This window comes from Felis catus, chromosome C2 (genome assembly GCF_018350175.1).
Source record: "Felis catus isolate Fca126 chromosome C2, F.catus_Fca126_mat1.0, whole genome shotgun sequence".
In the NCBI taxonomy this organism is placed as follows: domain Eukaryota; kingdom Metazoa; phylum Chordata; class Mammalia; order Carnivora; family Felidae; genus Felis; species Felis catus.
In genome coordinates this window covers 12,829,551-12,846,742 of record NC_058376.1, presented here as the reverse complement: position 1 = coordinate 12,846,742, position 17,192 = coordinate 12,829,551, and the positions used below count along the sequence as shown (strand labels likewise).

The window sequence follows — 17,192 nt, the reverse complement described above, 5'->3', positions numbered from 1 at the left end:
TGTGAGAGAGAGAAAGAGTACAAACAGGGGAAGGGCAGAAAGAGAGGGAGAGAGAATCCCAAGCGGGCTCTGTGCTATCAGGGATTTAATTTCACAAACCATGAGATCATGACTGGAGCCGAGATTAAGAGTCAGACACACAATTGACTGAGTCACCCAGGCACCCCTGAACTACAAGAGCTCTCTTTTTTTTTCTTAACTTTTTGTGAGAGGGGAGGAGCAGAAAGAGAGGGAGACACAAAATCTGAAGCAGTCTCCAGTATCAACACAGAGCCCGATGTGAGGCCTGAATTTACAGACTGCGAGATCATGACCTGAGCCGAAGTTGGACGCTTAACCGACTGAGCCACCCAGGTGCCCCTGAAACTACAAGAATTCTTAAAGGAAGTACTTCAGGCAGAAGGAAGGAGATAGGAATCTGAGTCTACACAGAGGAATGAAGAGAACCAGAAAGGGCAACTGTAAAATGGTAAATATAAGACATTTAAATCTCTTTAAAAGGTAACCGACAATCTGAAGCAAAAACAACAACATATTGTGGGTGTCACAGCACACAGGAGTAAAATGTATGGTAAGAACAGCACGGAAAACCAGGAGGGGCAGGGATGGATTAATACTGTTGTATGGTGCTTCTACTATCCACAGAGTGGTATATAATCCCACTTGAAAGTGAACTGCAATAAACTGAAGGGGAGTACTACACATCCTAAAGTAACACACACACACACACACACACACACACACACACACACACACACACACACGTGCACTGTAGCTAAAAGCCAACAAAGAAAACAACACAGAATCGGACCAATAATCACACTAAATGTAAAGGGTGTACACATTCCAACTAAAAGGCAGAGATGGTCAGACTGGATTTCAAAAAGGCAGAGCCCAAATCCATGTGTCAACAGGAAGCCACTTTTAATACCAACATGCAGATTACAAGTAAAAGGATGAAAAAAGAATAATGGGAAGCCTCTTGGGCTCCAAGAGTGTGCAGACTAAATTTTATCATTTCTAACAAGTGACTAGTTTTGATGAGGAGGGAAAACTCAAAAAGCTTTAAAAAAAAAACATCCAACTGTGGGATAGCATACTGTTTCGGGAAAGACGAGATGTGTTAAGATACAGCTACACACCTCCATCACCAACACACGTAAATGGAATATATTTGAGACCGAGAACAGTCTAAACATTTAATATCACGCTCACTAAAAACAGCTAGTACTCAGCTGGCTAGGGTATTTTTAGTAATCAGCGACATTCTCTAAGACAAATGGACTTTCCACGTGTCCATGAGGAAAAGTCAATTTCACGTCTGCCGTCATCTGCTGTTTCAAGAAGTCCTGGCTTTGTAACATTTAAGGAAAAGAGCTGCCGTGGGGGTGCAGAAAGTATAATAGGCTATTAAAAAAACAGTTATAAACACCACTCTCTGTTTCAGGGCCCTGCAAACAGCAATTTGGCCTTGCGATAACAGATCTTCAGATGCTACCTCAAGATTAAAGATTCAACCAGGCTCAACCAGCATGGTTCTCAAGGATTAAAATAAAAAGCAGCCCCTCTTTTGTGGGCTTCAGTGGTGGTATTATGGAGCTTCCAGGCTCCTCCTGACGCCTCCTTCTACACCACTTCCCTCCGAGGTGGCCTGGCAGGTGAGAGAGGAGTCCACGGGGCCTGTGTCCCCGTGGTCTGGTGACGAGGCTCAGAGAGCTGCACGCCGGCCTCCCTGTTTGGCGGCACACGTGATTTAGGAGCTGAAGATCTCAGCCCAGTTCTGTTGAGGACAAGAATTCACTGTGGAAAAAGCATCTGTCACTGTCATTGCTAACAGCCCTGGCTGACCCTGTTTCTCAGCCAAGGACTCAAAGCAGGGAAGCAGGAAGGTTAAGAAAACAGGTTCCCCTTTTTAGCAAAAGGCTGAACGGGAGAAGTAAGACTGTAGTTTCTCCGAAGTCTGGCAGTCACGCTTAAAAACTAATCACATGCCCAATTTAGGATCGCAAGACGTTAGCAACACTTGGACCCAGGTGTCACTGCAGGAAGTAACAACATTTTGTTGCGAGCTTTCTGTGCTACACGCGGTATGAAGGACTCACGAGCATAATGTGGGGTAAACGGAGCTGAGACAAGAGAACACATAATGCATAAAGTTCAAATACAGGGCCCTGGCTCCTGTTGGGGAGGAAGGGATACTGACTAGGGAGAGCTGCCCACTATGTTCTGCTCCTTGATCCAGCTGGTGATTTCACCAAAACTCCCACCACACACATAGGATTTGTGGTCGTTTCTCTACATCACACTTCAATTAAAGTTCATTTAAAACATTCTTTGTGATGGGGCACCTGGGTGGCTCAGTCGGTTAAGTGTCTGACTTTGGCTCAGGTCAAGATCTCACAGTTTGTGGGTTCGAGCCCCACGTCGGGCTCTGTGCTGACAGCTCCGAGCCTGGAGCCTGCCTCGGATTCTGTGTCTCCCTCTCTCTCTCTCCACCCCTCCCCTGTTCGCATGCTCTCTCTCTCAGATATAAATAAACATTAAAAAAAAGTTAAAAAACAAAATATTCTTCATGCTTGCTTCACCAGAGCAAAAGCAAAGAGAAAAACACGTGTTAAAAAGAATATGAAAAACAGATTCATGATTTAATTCAACAACAATAAACCTAGCCTACATTGGCCATATGCTGTTCATAGATTTCTGTTCAGCTTACCATTTTACTGCTAGAAATTTCCCTACAAACTGGTATGCTTCCTTTTATCAGACGACAAAATTTATTTAAAACATTACGTTTCTACTTTTTGTTCTGGACGATAAGTATTCCTAAGTAAAATTTAATGACCTAATTTTTGTTTGTTTCTTTTAATATTTTCATTACTTTCATATCTCTATCTACCTCTATACTTTTCAAAATTTTCTGCTTTACTATGAATGACTTTAGTGTAACTGGTATTTTAAGCTACCACAAATCCTTTTTAGGGCAGGCATGTTTTCCAAATCTTCCTACCTGTATCATGCCAATAGAACTTAAAATAGGCTGTGTTTGGAGATTTCCCTAACTTAAAAGCCCACTTCCTAATTAGCTCTCTTCACAAAAGGCCTCCCAGACACTGTCCTCCCGACCCAAAAAGGGCAATCTTCAAGATTCCGAGAAAAACACTGTGTCCTATTTTTAGTACTTTTCTATTAGTGTCGTCCAAGCCTCTGCCTTCTGTCTCTTAAAAGCTCTATTAAGAGACCAAGCAACCGACTAAATGATTTGTTGTAATCCACTCAAGTTACCTCATATTTGCAGACTGTGGAAAATCTATTTTCACATTTGATGAGAAACAGACCTCACCAGTGCTGCCAGGGCAGGGGTGGGGGAAGGAGAGCTTCCGGGCCGCACGCTGGTCCATGTGCCTAGGTTAATCTGCTGTGAAGTCACTGGGACGGTTAAGATACCCGCTTGCCATTAGGGCGATCTGCGGTGGGCCTGAAATGCCTGGCTCTCCAGCAGATGAAATCTAGCTCAGCCACAGAACACCACGCCTCTGGAGGCCAGGGCACTACAGCAACCCCAGGGGCCACCAGTGGGAAAGCCCTGAGGAGACCCAGCCCTGTCATCCTGTTGTTAGGAAAGGCAGCACCAATCTGTTCACGCTGGAGCATAAAAAGACACCTTTAAATCTTTTTTTTTTTTTTTTAATGTTTATTTTTTGAGAGAGAAAGAGAGAAAAACAGAGTGCAGACAGGGGAGGGGCAGAGAGAGAGAGAGGAAGACACAGAATCCGAAGCAGGCTCCGGGCTCTGAGCTGTCGGCACAGAGCCTGACACGGGGCTCAAACCCACGAACTGGGAGATCGCGACCTGAGCCGAAGTCACTTAACCAACTGAGCCACCCAGGCGCCCCATAAAAAGGCAACTTCAAGCTGAAAAACGAACAGAACGACACGAATAAGGACACATGGTCTCCTAGTGTACCTAAGTCCACGTGGATGTTAAGTTCAGCAGGAAGGAGCCTGGGGTCCCTGCCGGCATCACGCCGGCCACAGCAAAGAGCAGAGACGTGGACCGCGCGCCTCTACCCGCACACCACGCCTGTCCCTGGGCGGCCCTCTGCGCAGGCCCGGCTAGAGTCATGACAGGTCTCAAAGAAGCAAGCTGGGCCCAGGAACGCATGCGAGGAACAGGTAATGTGTCCCCGCTAGGAGGAAACAATGGTGAGAGGTCGGGGGGGGGGGGGGGTGGTGGTAGGAGAGTTTCACCGCACACCCTTTGGTACCGCCTGACTTTTGAACTGTGAATATGACATCTAATGGTAAAAATTACTTAAATTAGATGTATAATTCTGGGACGATGGAGTTGACGATATTTTCTCTACTTTTACTAGTAAGTACAACTCAAATATACTGGACAGGTGTTAAGACGATTCTAAAAGGTGGAAAGGAAGCTGACCGGCTGGGGGACCTCAGGTGAGTTCCCTGTGTTTTCTTTCTGCTTCTGGTGTCCCAGACTTCGAGCTGAAGAAGCCAGCAACTCCGAAAATCAACTGGCACAGACAATACCTGAACAAAAGCCTACTCTTTCTAGTCTCTAGACAAAAGACTAGAAGAGAAGCAGCCTAGCCCGACAGAAAACTCAGGTAATAAATAACTGCTCTGCTTCCGCCAAACACCTCACAGAAAGCCGCGGGGCTGGCGCCCACCCGCGCCAGTGAAGGCAAGTGCGGAGCCCGGCCTTCAGCCTGCCAGGCTGTGACACAGAGCCCCAAGTCCCCTGCCGGATTGGCGTCTGTCAGAGGAGGCCTAGATGGAAGTAGGGGGAGGGAGGCAGTAACCAGAGGCCCCTCCTGCCCCCCCACTGGGCATCAGAGGCTTGTCAGGGGGAGGCCCAGTGAAGAGCAGTCATGGGCCACTCTAGCCTCTCCAGCCAGGAACACCAATACAAGTGTGATCCATAAATAGGAAAACCGCTAAATTGGACTTGGCCAGAACAAAAAACTTTGGCTCTGTCAAAGACTTTGTGAAGAGGATGAAAAGGTAAGCTACGGATTGGGAGAAAATATTTGTAAACCGTATATGCGACGAAGGATGAGTATCTAGAATATATAAAGAACCCTTGAAAGTCAACAGTAAAAAAAAAAAAAAAAAAAAAAAAATCCTATTAGAAAATGGGCAAAAGAGGGGCACCTGTGTGACTCAGTTAAGCATCTGACTTTGGCTCAGGTCATGATCTCACAGTCCGTGAGTTCGAGCCCCGCATCGGGCTCTGTGCTGACAGCTCAGAGCCTGGAGCCTGCTTTGGATTCTGTGTCTTCCTCTCTGCCCCTCCCCTGCTCATGCTCTGTCTCTCTCTCTGTCTCAAAAATAAATAAAAACATTAAAAAAAAATTTTTTTTTAAAAAAGAAAATGAGCAAAAGACATGACCTGACATTTCAACAAAAAGGAGGTACAGATGGCAGATGAACCACAAGACGCCGGACATCATCAGCCACTAGGAAAATGCACATTAAAACCACAATGGGATATGATACGCTTGTCGCTGACGAAATGTCCCAAACCAACAGAGCTGCCTGACCTGGGAATCAGATCCATCCGCCCTAGTGGGTACGTGTGCGTATGTCTGCATTCTGCCTCCTCCCTCCCGTTCACTCACGAAGACTCCCACCCTCAGGCTACTAGACACAAAATACAATTTCAAAAATATACTTAAGCCAAGAAAAAGCCAACCTCGGCAGACTCTCACTCATTCTCAAGGATAAAATCTGGTGGTACTGGATCACTACCTATTGAGAATTCAGAAAAGCCTCTTGTTACAGAGTTAGAAAAAGATCAAGCGTGAAGGGACGCTCCCAAATTTTAAAATTATAATTTTTTTTTTCAAATCACTATATTCAAAACATTCACTGTTACTTTCCTGAAAAGGTGAGAAGGCAGATGAGGATCCTCCTGGGATTAATTATAATCCTCAATTATCACAGTGGGGACTACCATGAGAGACCCGATCCTCCGGGGGCACCTGGGTGGCTCAGTAGGTTGAGTGTCCGACTTCAGCTCAGGCCATGATCTTACGATTTGTGAGTTCCAGCCCTGCATCGGGCTCTGTGCTGATGGCTCAGAGCCTGGAGCCTGCTTCGGATTCTGTGTCTCCCGCTCTCTCTGCCCCTCCCCTGCTCATGCTGGCTCACTCTCTCGCTCTCAAAAATAAACAAACATTAAAAAAAAATTTTGTTTAGAAAAGACGCCCGCTCCTCCGGCCGCGCACCAGAGAAGGCTGCAGTTACCTGGCCTGGTCAATTCACTGAAGAGATGCAGGAGAAAGCAGGGGTCATAAAGGCCATCTAGATCCACTGTGCTCCTGTCTTTGAAGATCAGTTCCTGTCCATCCTGAAACAGCCCGAAACAAAAAAAATGTGTGGTTTGGCCTCTTAAACGTAATAACATGTGAATACTCACCCACTGTATCTAGAGTTCCAATTATTGTGAATATTCAAAAGCATAAAATAAAGGGGCGCCTGGGTGGCGCAGTCGGTTAAGCGTCCGACTTCAGCCAGGTCACGATCTCGCAGTCCGTGAGTTCGAGCCCCGCGTCAGGCTCTGGGCTGATGGCTCGGAGCCTGGAGCCTGTTTCCGATTCTGTGTCTCCCTCTCTCTCGATGCCCCTCCCCCGTTCATGCTCTGTCTCTCTCTGTCCCAAAAATAAATAAAAAACGTTGAAAAAAAAATTTTTTTTAAATAAATAAATAAAATAAAATGGCTCCATAAAAAAACTGCTTCTGCATGAAATGGATATCGTTGGCTCTGCTTCAAGTTAGCCTTTCTTACGGGGGAAGTTACAAATGAAATACGCACAGCCGGCGCTCATAACTGTTGAAGCTGAGTGACGGGCCAATGGGGGTCCTGTCTTGGTAGCTTTGCATACAGTTGGGATTTTACTTAACTTGATGTTAACAAACCCTAAGAGAAACAGCGCTGGCATGTCACAGGATGTACAGTGTGCCAAAATAGAGGGTGCAAGCAGCTCCTCAAAGGAGCAAGCACAACGGCACTCACAGCTGCCAGGCAAGCACAACGGCACCCATGGCTGCCGGGAGCGTTCCCCAACAGCTCTGCCCTGGGGCCCCCCTGCACCTCAGGGGGCAGCAGCCTCCGGTTCTGGGGGAAGTGGAGGATGGTCTTCATCATCCGGTCCCGATCCAGCAGGCGGAGGATGTCCCCGACGCTCGGCTGCTGCCACAGCGACTTGCCCAGACTCCGGCACGTCTTGTGATGCTCCACAGCCACTGGGCCCCACAGCAGCACTCTGGAGCGGCACAAGGGAGAGCACACTGGTCACAGGGCCCCACGGGAGCAGAATCGATGCTGATGACAATGACCGTCATGGGTAGCTTGGTCGAGCAGCCAGCACACTCCAGGCATTGTCCGGAGCATGTATCATTTCATTTCCATCATGACACAGGGGAAGAGGGGTGGTGGAGATGCCAGCAATGAAGAGGGCGTGGGGGGGGGGGGACAATGACACCTGTATGGAGCTTATGATGTGCCACTTACTCTAAACCCCCCACACCCATTAATTCGCTTATCTGTGTAACAACCCCATAAGGTAGGTACTGTTGCTACTCCCATTTTGCAAACGGGGGAAGAGACACCAAGAGGGTTAAGAAAGTTGCTCAGCTAGTCAATTGCCCATCGGGTTAGTGGCACAGCTGGAAGGCAAAACTGGGAGGGGGGGGGCGTCTGGCTCGAGTCCGTCCTGGGTCACAGCAGCAGAATCCTGGCTGCCTGATGACGCTTTACCGATTCAAACCCTCTCCTGTTCACAGGTGGCCACGAGTAGAGCAGGTCTGCACGAACAGCCTTCTGGCCGTCCCTGCCTCGAGTCTTTTATATAAACACCTCGACCTTTTATGCCACCAACACCCATTACAGCTGCCCCCAAGAAACCACCTTGCCTTCCTCCTCCCTCCCTCCCCACTACCTCCTCCCCACCTCCCCACTGCTAGAGGATGCTCCCTGAAAGCCGAGCTCAGAGGAAGGCCATGTCTCTGTCCCAAAATGTCTATCAGCTATCTCGTTGCCTGGATGGAAATGATATTATTTCAGTCTGATATTTAAAACCCTTACCAACCAGCCTGTCTAGCTTTCCCACCACCTTGTCCCTACACATATCCTGTGATGCACAGAAGCTGACCTCACCGTGCCCAGAAATGTATGACTTTCCCGACTCACAGCCATTGGGACACTGTTCCCTCCACATGGTGTCCCCAGGCTCCACCACCAACTTCAGCTCCATCAAATCAAATCCCTCCAATGCCAACCCTGTCACGAAGCATTCCCTGGTTCCCCTAGGGAGAGGGTGCCCTCACGTGCCATAACCGCTGGCCTTCACCACCAAAGGCCAATCAAAAGGAGTTACACTTACAACAATCTGACCCCCTCAACAGACAGCAAGACTGTGTCTTATTCCTCTAGGTATTCTCAACAGCGCTGACCCAGCACCCAGCCCTGGCAAGGGCTCAATGAACCTATCTCTGAATTCTCGATGCACGCTCATTTCTGTGCAGATCAACGACAGCCATTCAAGTTAAAAAATAAATAGTCTGGGGCGCCTGGGTGACTTCATTGGTTGAGTGTCTTGACTCTATTTTGGCTCAGGTCTCATTCTCATGGTCCCTCATGAGTCTGAGCCCCAAGTCGGGCTCTGCAGTGACAGTGTGGAGCCTGCTTGGGATTCTCTCTCTCCCTCTGCCTCTCCCCTGTTCATGCTCTTTCTCTCTCTCTCAAAATATAAACAAACGTTTAACACGTAAATAAATAACCTTCTTTGCGAGGCTGTTCCCTGGTGAGTAAACAGGCAAGCAGCTAACAGACTGGATACGCACGTCGAACGGGCACCATTTACTGGCATGAGATCCGTCCGCTGAACATCCGCAGGGCTCCTATGTGGCTCCCTAGCTCGGGCCTGCTCCTCCAGGGATGGATGTGACATTCATGTTGGCTCTGAGGAGACTCTTCTGTTACTTCGCCGCACAGAGTTGTGTGAGCACCACCTCCCCTCTCCTGGGCTGAGAACCGGCTGATCCCATAACCAGCTCTGACCCGCCCTCCTAGGGCAGCCCATTCAACTTCCTTCACTCTCGCAGACAGAAGGTGTTCTGAGGCCCAAGTGAGACTAAAACGGCTCTTTCTTCCCTTTGCTCTCCTCTCCCTTACGTACATGAGGACCATTTATTTATTCCAGAAAGGGTACAGCTGACGCGGCACCAATTCCAAAGCAGTAGGTGAGGCCAGTTCATTAGGGGAAGGAAAAGAATGTTTATTCATGACCTGGGCATTCTTAAGAGATAGAAACGTTTTTTGTTTTTGTTTTTGTTTTTCCTCCTGTGGGGGTTGGGTGGCTTCTCAGCTAATACTGCTTTTATCTTTAAATCAAAAAGGAGCGGGGGGGGGGGGGGGGGGGGGGCAACGGGGGAGGGCACCTGGGTGGCTCAATCAGTTGAGTCTAACTTTGGCTCAGGTCATGATATTGAGGTTCATGGGTTCGAGCCCTGTGTCAGGCTTTGTGCTGACAGCTCAGAGCGTGGAGGCTGCTTCGGATTTTGTGTCTCCCCCCTCTCTCTGCCCCTCCCCTGCTCGTCCTCTATCTCCCTCTGTCTTTCAAAAGAGAATAAAAAATATATATATATATAAAGTATGCCATGGAATACTTTAAAAAAAAGTATTCCACCATGAAAATTATCTTTTTCTCCCCTCCGCACAGTTCCTCCTGAAGTATTTATCTTGGCCCAGTTCACTCACTTCCTGCCTTAACACACCAGGCTCTTCTTCATGTACGTACTGGGCAGATGTTAGGGAGCGGGCCCTAAATGGTAAGGAGAAAAGACTATGCGAGGGCAGCACAGAGAAGCTAAGATGCTTTCCATGAGCAGCTCATTGGACAAAAGTCCCCTGTTAACCTTGACCCTGGGGGGGGGGGGGGGCGGGCATGGCCCTCAGGGGAAGGCATCAATCTTGGCCCCTCAGGCCAAAGCTGTGCTGCCCAAGGACACAGCCCCTGGGGACTCGGGAGGGACAGACAGAGAGGCAGACACAGAATGAGACAAACACACAGGGACAGAGACAAGTCCAGAGACAGACCAGCACCCGTGTGCACCGAGAGACACAGGGAGAGTGGATTAACATCCAGTCAGCCCCCCACTCCTCTCCCCAGCAGCGCCTTGTCAAAGTCACTCCCACCTGAAGTAAAGCGTGAGAAAAATCAGCCAAACTAGACACTCCAGCTCAAAGTGAGTTTGGGGGCAGGTCTGTGACAGTCAGGAGGGTGGCCCCGCCAATGCAGCCCTGCCAACAGGCGAACCTTGGAGCATGAGGCCGAGTTTTCATGAGAACCAGTGTGTGTTAGGGGAGCCCCATCTATCTCACCCTTCCCCCGAGAATCAAAAACGTATGAGGGGTGCCTGGGTGGCTCAGTCGGATGAGCGTCCGACTTCGGCTTAGGTCATGAGCTCATGGTTCATGGGTTCGAGCCCCGCATCGGGCTCTGTGCTGACAGCTCAGAGCCTGGAGCCTGCTTCGGATTCTGTGTCCCCCTCTCTCTCCGCCCCACCCCTGCTTGTGCTGGGTCTCTTTCAAAAAATATGAATAAACATTAAAAAAATTAAAAAAAAAAAAAAAACACATGAGAGAAGATCCGCGGAGCCTGCTGTGCGCAACGAGCCCCAGTTTTGGGGTGGCCCCTTCAAAGCCTGCTGCTCACACCCCCAGGCCCAATGCTCACCTGAAGTTCACAAGGCTGAGGTCGTTCTGTTCATATGCCCGGAGGAGAAGCAGAATCTTCTGGTCTAGAAGTCGAATCAAAGTCCATTTAGAAAACTGAAACCCTCACATGCGCCTTCCACTTTAGAACACTGCCTGGTCCCCACGCACTCCCTGCTCATATGGCCTGGTGCCCTTATTCTCCCTGGTTATACCACCTGTCCTGTCCCCTCACACTCCCTGGTCACATGGCCTGGTCCCCACACACTCTGGTCACACCACCTGGTCCCCTCTCACTCCCTGGAAACCTCACACTCGTTGTCACATGGCCCAGTCCCCACACACTCCCTGGTCATATCGCCTGCCTGGTCCCCTCACACACTCCCTACCTGGTCCCACACACCGCACGATCATATCGCCCGGTCCCCACACACTCTCTGGCCGTACCACCCGCTCCTCACACCCTTACCCAGGACACTGAGAGTGGCGCCATAGGCCCCAAGGAGCACTGAAAAGTGACTGCTTTCACAGACAGAGGGACACAGCTTTACCACCGCTGACATCAGATCCACCAGCGCTTCTGGAAGAAAAGAACACTGAAATGCACAACAGTGCGGGGGCATGTGCACACAGAATAAAAGCAGAGGAGGAAGCATTTCAGGGAACATTTCAGTGATTCAGTGATATCCTCCTCTGAACAATACTGGTCTTTGGACTGTGCCTCGATCATCTTTTGCTTTTTTTTAAGATAAAAAACACGTCTTCACAATGGTCTCTCTTCCCAGGTCTTTGACAAGCCGCCATCACCCTCTTCACTCCCCATCCCACCAAAGATTTTAAAACCTAAGCACTTTCCTCCATGGTTACACTAGCAAAGTCTCTAACACATCCCTCCTCCTGCCTAACTAAAGGGTGGGGCCTTTCTGCTTTCCCTACTACCCACACCAGTAACCTGGGTGATGGTTTCGTCAGCTTAGCAGTTTATTACAGACCGACCCCACGGTGATTTCTCCCGGTTGGGCATGTTGTCTCTAAGCAGAGCGTGGCTTCAAGAGGACAGAGCCCTTCAGACCATCTTGTCTGACCTCTCCCACAGCCTACACGAAACTCAGGGTCACAGGGGCTAAAATAAATGCCCCCGAACTAGGGGCAAAGCTTCAGAACCTGGGCTTTCAGAGACCTTCCTGGCAGGGAACTGTTAACAGGGACGTTCGAACCCCTCACCCTCAATGAAAGTTTCAATCTTTTCATGAAAGCATCTCACACAAGCAAACAATTCCTCCCAGGGCAGACACCCATCTAACTTCCCCTACTTCCCAGATTATAACATCGGCCTGCGATACGGCAGTAAGACCTTATACGTGACTTCTGTAATAAAAGACTTTGAAGAAAGGTCTGTGCTTGCTGCTTGACCCGAAGTCAGAGGGAACACTGCTTTAGCTTGGATTTGATAGAAACAAAATAGCCTAATGCCATTTGGGTAATGCTCCTCAGCTCCGGAAACACACAGGTGCTAAACTCTGGTGCACAGCGAGCTCCACGAAATTAGGAAATAAAATCTATGTGAGATGAGAGGGTGGGGTGAGGAGTCACCTTTTACTTGACTGTCTGGGTTTTCCTCTTCTTCAGACTTGAGTAGAGTCGGCAAAAACAGAGAATGCTGCGTGAGCATCATGTGGATCGCCGGAAGCTGGGTGAGCTGCGTGCACACGGAGTTTTCCGGAAGGTACAGGCGTTGTATGGCAGCATGGAGGGCCTTTAAAAACATGTGGTCCTGATACCGAAATCTAGGAGGCAAGAATCAAAGGGGGAAAAAGCTTCATAAAGGGGAGTTTCATTTCACAAGAGACAAGAAAAAACTTTTGATGTTTTATTAAGAAACATCTCTAGGGGCGCCTGGGTGGCTCAGTCGGTTAAGCATCCAACTTCGGCTCAGGTCATGATCTCACAGTTTGTGGCTTTGAGCCCCACGTCGGGCTCTGTGCTGACAGCTCAGAGCCTGGAGCCTGCTTGTCATTCTGTGTCTCCCTCTCTCTCTGCCCCTCCCCTTCTCCTGCTCTGTCTCTCTCTCAAAAATGAACAAACGTTAAAACATTTTTTTAAAAATCTCTAACACACCACAAAGATGAGAAGTCTACGCTGCACATCCATATCCCCATCTCGATTCTACTGCTGTCACTCCATTACACTTGCTTTATCACCCCCCACCCCCAGCAACCCACCCATCACAGGGGGTACTTGTGAATCAGGCATGGGGTGCATTTATTTTCCTGATAGCACAAACACCACACGAACTTCCTGTTTAGTTCAAAAGTCAGGAGACCCAGGAACAGCCAACCCTGAATAGAGATGACGCTCGCTGCCCAGCCCACCGTGCCAGGTCAGCCTCCCCCTGTTCCTTCCGTCCTTCCAGCTATTCAATATGCCCGTCCAGTGGCTCAGAGGCCCTCTCTGTTTTAAATCCCTCAGAACCCCCTGAAGGAATGAAAGCATCGTGCTCTAAAAAAGGGCAGCTTTTTAGTCATATGTGAATGATGTTGAGAATCACTTAGCACATAGTGGGCATTCTAGAAATACAAATTATCTGAAGACTGAACAAAATGTCACCATGTTGTGATGGTAAGCCATGGCTCTCATTAACCTGTAACCCACCTTCACATCTTTCTCTCCTCTCAGGTATTGTATTTTCCTCTGCTCCAAGTTGGTGAATAACCAGGGAAATGAAAATTACAGGTACAACAAAACACTGTTTCATGGTCATCCGCTTGCTAACAACTAGAGTCTGACCATATCAAGTGCTAGTGAGGATGTGAGGAAACACCACGCTAGGGTGGCTCAGAAACTTTGGAGAGCACGTTAAAATTCTGGTGAAACTGAAGTTGTGCCCACACTAACAGACAGTGAGTGCCCCACCCTGAGACAAGCCGGCACAGGGCACTAAGAAAGGCATCCTTCGGGGCAGGAATGGGAGGGAGGGAGGGAGGAAGACGTCCGCCAGCCGGGGACTGGCTACATCGACTGTGGTGTGGTCTTAAGACAGAATTCTGTACCCCACCCCGCAGTATAAGCAAATGGGCTTAGGACTCTGTGTAGCAGCAAGGGTAACTCAAAAACACTCGGGTGCCTAAGAGACAAAGGACACACAACGTGAACGTGTACAGAACGCTAAGCAAACTAAGTAATACCATTACTGTTTAGAGACCTGCCGGCGTGCAACCAAAGTACCAAAACCGTCACGGCCATGACCTCAGAAGTACGCTCTCGGGGGAGGGAAGAGAATAAATCGGGACAAATACAGGAAGTGGTCGGTACTTATTAAATCCGGGTGCTGCTGTGTTATCCTCTGCACATTTCTGGTTTCTAAAAAAACATTTCATTTAAAAAAAAATTTTTTTTTTTTTTTTAAACAAACTATTCCAACGTTTATTTATTTTTGGGACAGAAAGAGACAGAGCATGAACGGGGGAGGGGCAGAGAGAGAGGGAGACACAGAATCGGAAACAGGCTCCAGGCTCCGAGCCATCAGCCCAGAGCCCGACGCGGGGCTCGAACTCACGGACCGCGAGATCGTGACCTGGCTGAAGTCGGACGCTTAACCGACTGCGCCACCCAGGCACCCCAAAAAAAAATTTTTTTTAATGTTTACTTTATTTTAGAGGAAGACAAAGAGCCAGTGGGAGTGAGGCAGAGAGAGAGAGGATGACACAGAATCCGAAGCAGGCTCCGGGCTCTGAGCTGTCAGCACAGAGCCCGACATGGCGCTCAAACTCACGAACTGGACCGTGAGATCTTGACCTGAGCCAAAGTCTGACGCTTAACCGGCTGAGCCACCCAGGTGCCCTGAGGATTTCATTTGTTCAAGGCCACTTCTCTCATCATCTACAGAAGCAGACTCCACGTCAACGGGCAAAGCTTTCAGCCTCTCCACAGTACACCTCGTTATCTCTGCCAACGGAACAGGGCCTGTTCTGTCACAGACACGGTGCCAACAAGCTCCCAGGCTGGCCCTGCGGTGTGCACTCACATCCTTACCGGATCGCACCGAGAAAATGAAATCATCTTACTTGAGTCCAATCTTCACAAATTTCTGCCAATCTCCAGGATCCACTTCATTAAGGAAATTCTGTGAATAAAACAAGCAAGAGATATACAGGGGAGACTGTCCTTTCGTTTTTGTTTACATATATGTTTTTTAAGTTTATTTTGAAAGAGGGAGAGAGAGCACGCACGTGCAAGTGCACACACGTATGAAAGTGAGGGTGGGGGGGGGCAGAGAGAGAGAGAGAGAGAGAGAGAGGCAGAGAGAATCCCAAGCAGGCTCCGTGTTGTCAGTGCAAAGCCCGACGCAGGGCTTGAACTTATGACGAGATCATGACATGAGCTGAAACGAGTCAGACGCTTAACTGACTGAGCCACCCACGCACCCCTTCAATTAACTTAAAATAAAGAATACGGAACTTAAATTAGAGTCATTCGGCAAATATGGAATACACCCAAGCAATCTACAAAAGCATGTGGTTGCTTCTGACTTTAATTTTTTTAATTGTTTTATTATTTCTGCTAGTAGTTCTGTCAAGAGCTACTTGTCTATGATCATGAAACGAGTAGAAAAAAATTTCTTAACAGTCGTGTTATTTTTCCCTTTGTCCTCCATTTCAGAAGGTACTAGATGACGGCACCACACACAGGTCCGGCCACACATGGCTCCTTAAACACAAGACAGCACGTATCTGCAGGGGAGACCTTTGTACCGCTAGTCGAGCCAATGCAGGTCCGCAGTCACTAACGTAGAGAACATCTCCAAATACGGCACAGTGTTAAATCAGAGGGGTGCATGCTCTCAAGGGAAGGAACTTTCTGGGATGATGAAAATCTTCGGCAGGAGTGTGGGCACAATCGTAGGTACGTTTGTCAACATTAAACTCTACTTAAGACCCTGTATTTCCCAACATGAAAATTATTCCTCAGTTAAAAAAAAAACAAGAACAAAAAGGGCTGGTCTGGGTGGCTCGGTCGGTTAAGCACCCACTTTTGGCTCAGGTCATGATCTCACGGTTCATGAGAGCCCACATCTGGCTCTGTGCTGACAGCCTGGAGCTGGAGCCTGCTTTGGATTCTGTGTCTCCCTCTCTCTCTGCCCGTCCCCAGCTCGCACTCTCTCAAAAACAAAGAAACGTTAAAAAAAAATTGTTTTTTAAAAGGGGGGGCTGGTGAGGCGTGCTGACAGTGGGGCAGGCTGTGTGTGCCTAGGGGCAGGGAACACAGGGGAACTCTGTACTGGCTGCTTAACACTGCTGTGAACGTGAAACCATTCTAAAAACGTTACATCTATTAAAGAGGGAAAAAGAAGAGAGAAAGAAAGGTGGGGGAGGAAGAAGGCATGCCTGAAGAACACAAATCTTCATCGGCTATCAAGCCGGCCTGCTGGGTGGGGGGCTGACCATGGGGCCGCCCAGGAGGGTCCACTGTCACCTGTGGTGGGGGAGCCCAGCACCCTCCTCTACGCTCAGCTCTCTCTAGATATCAGGGATGTCCCTTCCTCCCTCCTTGCACTGCCATATTTGGGCTCCTGTGAGCCTCGAATGCATAAACCTGTAACAATGAATTAAGACTGAAACACAGGTTGCAAGATCTCTTAATACAACATAAGCACACTGCTTGATCTATGACCTATAAACATTTATCACACAACTGTCACTTGGGGTTATTTTCCTGAGGATTACTTTTTAAATTTTGGGTGCAGGGTTTTAACACTAGTCACAGACTCTAGGAGTTTTAACACAATTTGACATCATGCATTGAGAAATAATGCCTTCGCTTCAGGATATTATTTCTGTACCAAAAAATAATTTTTTTTAAAAAGTACACTTCAACAGGAGGGAATAAAGGCCAAAAATAAGAGCTGAATATTTCCAAATTTTATGATAGCCCTGGGCTCACAGAGCCAAGAAGCTCCATGAACCTCAAGCATAAAAATCTTAAAGAAAACTACACTAAGGTGCACCATGATCAAATTGCTTTAAAAAAAAAAAAAAATCCTAATAAAAAAAAATTCTAAAGTGGAGGGAACAAAGAATGACAGATTTCTTATCAAAACCTATGCATACCAGAAAACACTAAAGCCACTCTTTCAAAAAGCCTAAAAAATATATAAAATCTAGATTTTTATGCCCACTGAAATTCTTCCCAACTCATTCTGAGAGCTGTGTTACCTGTTCCTAAAACCAAAGAAAGACACTGCTAGAAGATAAAATTACAAATACCCAACATGCACGAAAAAATTGTTAATAAAACATGAGTATGTCAAATCCAGCAATATGGAAAAGCCATAATACGTTAGAACCATATACGTATATCCTGGTAAAGTTGGGTTAATGACTGAAATCAATTTATGAAAGTCATCTTAACAGAGTAAACGAAAAATAAGACCACACGACCATCTCAGTAGAAGCAAA

At 48.0% G+C, this 17,192-nt stretch overlaps 1 protein-coding gene and 1 long non-coding RNA gene across 5 annotated transcripts in view; one reads left to right on the top strand and one right to left on the bottom strand.

Annotated features, from left to right (window-relative positions):
* Window positions 1-17,192, bottom strand: part of URB1 (URB1 ribosome biogenesis homolog) — an 81,768-nt gene that overhangs the window by 20,605 nt on the left and 43,971 nt on the right. For all 4 annotated transcript variants that reach the window (XM_019839441.3, XM_011285748.4, XM_045036685.1 and 1 more), the window contains exons 25-30: window positions 14,802-14,860; window positions 12,331-12,524; window positions 11,207-11,317; window positions 10,760-10,823; window positions 7,114-7,285; window positions 6,267-6,369 (exon numbers count right to left, since the gene is read on the bottom strand). In XM_019839441.3, the coding sequence (XP_019695000.3) occupies window positions 6,267-6,369; window positions 7,114-7,285; window positions 10,760-10,823; window positions 11,207-11,317; window positions 12,331-12,524; window positions 14,802-14,860 (703 nt within the window). The remainder of the gene's footprint in view (window positions 1-6,266; window positions 6,370-7,113; window positions 7,286-10,759; window positions 10,824-11,206; window positions 11,318-12,330; window positions 12,525-14,801; window positions 14,861-17,192) is intronic.
* On the top strand, window positions 3,789-6,437 carry LOC109503344. Its single transcript, XR_002162258.3, has 3 exons — window positions 3,789-4,624; window positions 5,389-5,589; window positions 6,219-6,437. It is a non-coding gene; the product is annotated as an uncharacterized LOC109503344 (long non-coding RNA).